Raw genomic sequence first — 662 nt, 5'->3', positions numbered from 1 at the left:
GCAGCACCCCAACCCCCTGATTGGCTCTGCTCTGTGCATTATAGGGGGTGGCGCCGCAACCTCCCCATTGACCCTGCCTTGAGTGTGACAGGGAGCGGTGCCCCAACCCCCCAATCGGCCCTACCCAGAGCATGACTGAGGGTGGCATCGCAACCTCCCAATCTGCCCTGCTCTGTGCATGACAGGGGAAGGCGCCCCAACCCCCCAATCAACCCTACCCTGAGTGTGACTGAGGGTGGCATCACAACCTCCCTATCCACCCCGCTCTGTGCATGATGGGGCAGTGCCCCAACTCCCCAGTCGGCCCTCCTTGAGCCCGACTCGCCTGCCCGCTGCAGACTGTTACTACGGCACCGGGGAGCAGTACCGCGGCTCGGTCAGCAAGACGCGGAAGGGCGTCCCGTGCCAGCTCTGGTCCGCGGACGCGCCGCACAAGTCGCAGTGAGTTGGTCGGCACATCCGGCCCGAACTCAGAGGGGAGCCAGTCGGGGCGTTGGGTCCTGCTATGAACTGGCTCCCCTTCACGCCCAGGTTCACTCCTACCTCCGCCCCCCACGCGCACCTGGAGAAGAACTTCTGCAGGAACCCCGACGGGGACAGCCACGGGCCCTGGTGCTACACCACCGACGCGAGGATTCCCTTCGACTACTGTGCGCTGCGGC

General features: G+C 65.6%; 1 protein-coding gene across 1 annotated transcript in view; it reads left to right on the top strand.

Annotated features, from left to right (window-relative positions):
- MST1 (macrophage stimulating 1) overlaps positions 1 to 662 on the top strand; it is a 4,647-nt gene that overhangs the window by 2,528 nt on the left and 1,457 nt on the right. Inside the window, exons 7-9 of the mRNA XM_006770597.2 lie at positions 5 to 23; positions 301 to 441; positions 532 to 660. Of these exons, the coding sequence (XP_006770660.1) occupies positions 5 to 23; positions 301 to 441; positions 532 to 660 (289 nt within the window). The remainder of the gene's footprint in view (positions 1 to 4; positions 24 to 300; positions 442 to 531; positions 661 to 662) is intronic.

This window comes from Myotis davidii, unplaced genomic scaffold (assembly GCF_000327345.1).
Source record: "Myotis davidii unplaced genomic scaffold, ASM32734v1 scaffold663, whole genome shotgun sequence".
In the NCBI taxonomy this organism is placed as follows: domain Eukaryota; kingdom Metazoa; phylum Chordata; class Mammalia; order Chiroptera; family Vespertilionidae; genus Myotis; species Myotis davidii.
Note: the sequence above shows the minus strand (reverse complement) of the source record. Positions and strands in the feature narration are given on the sequence as shown.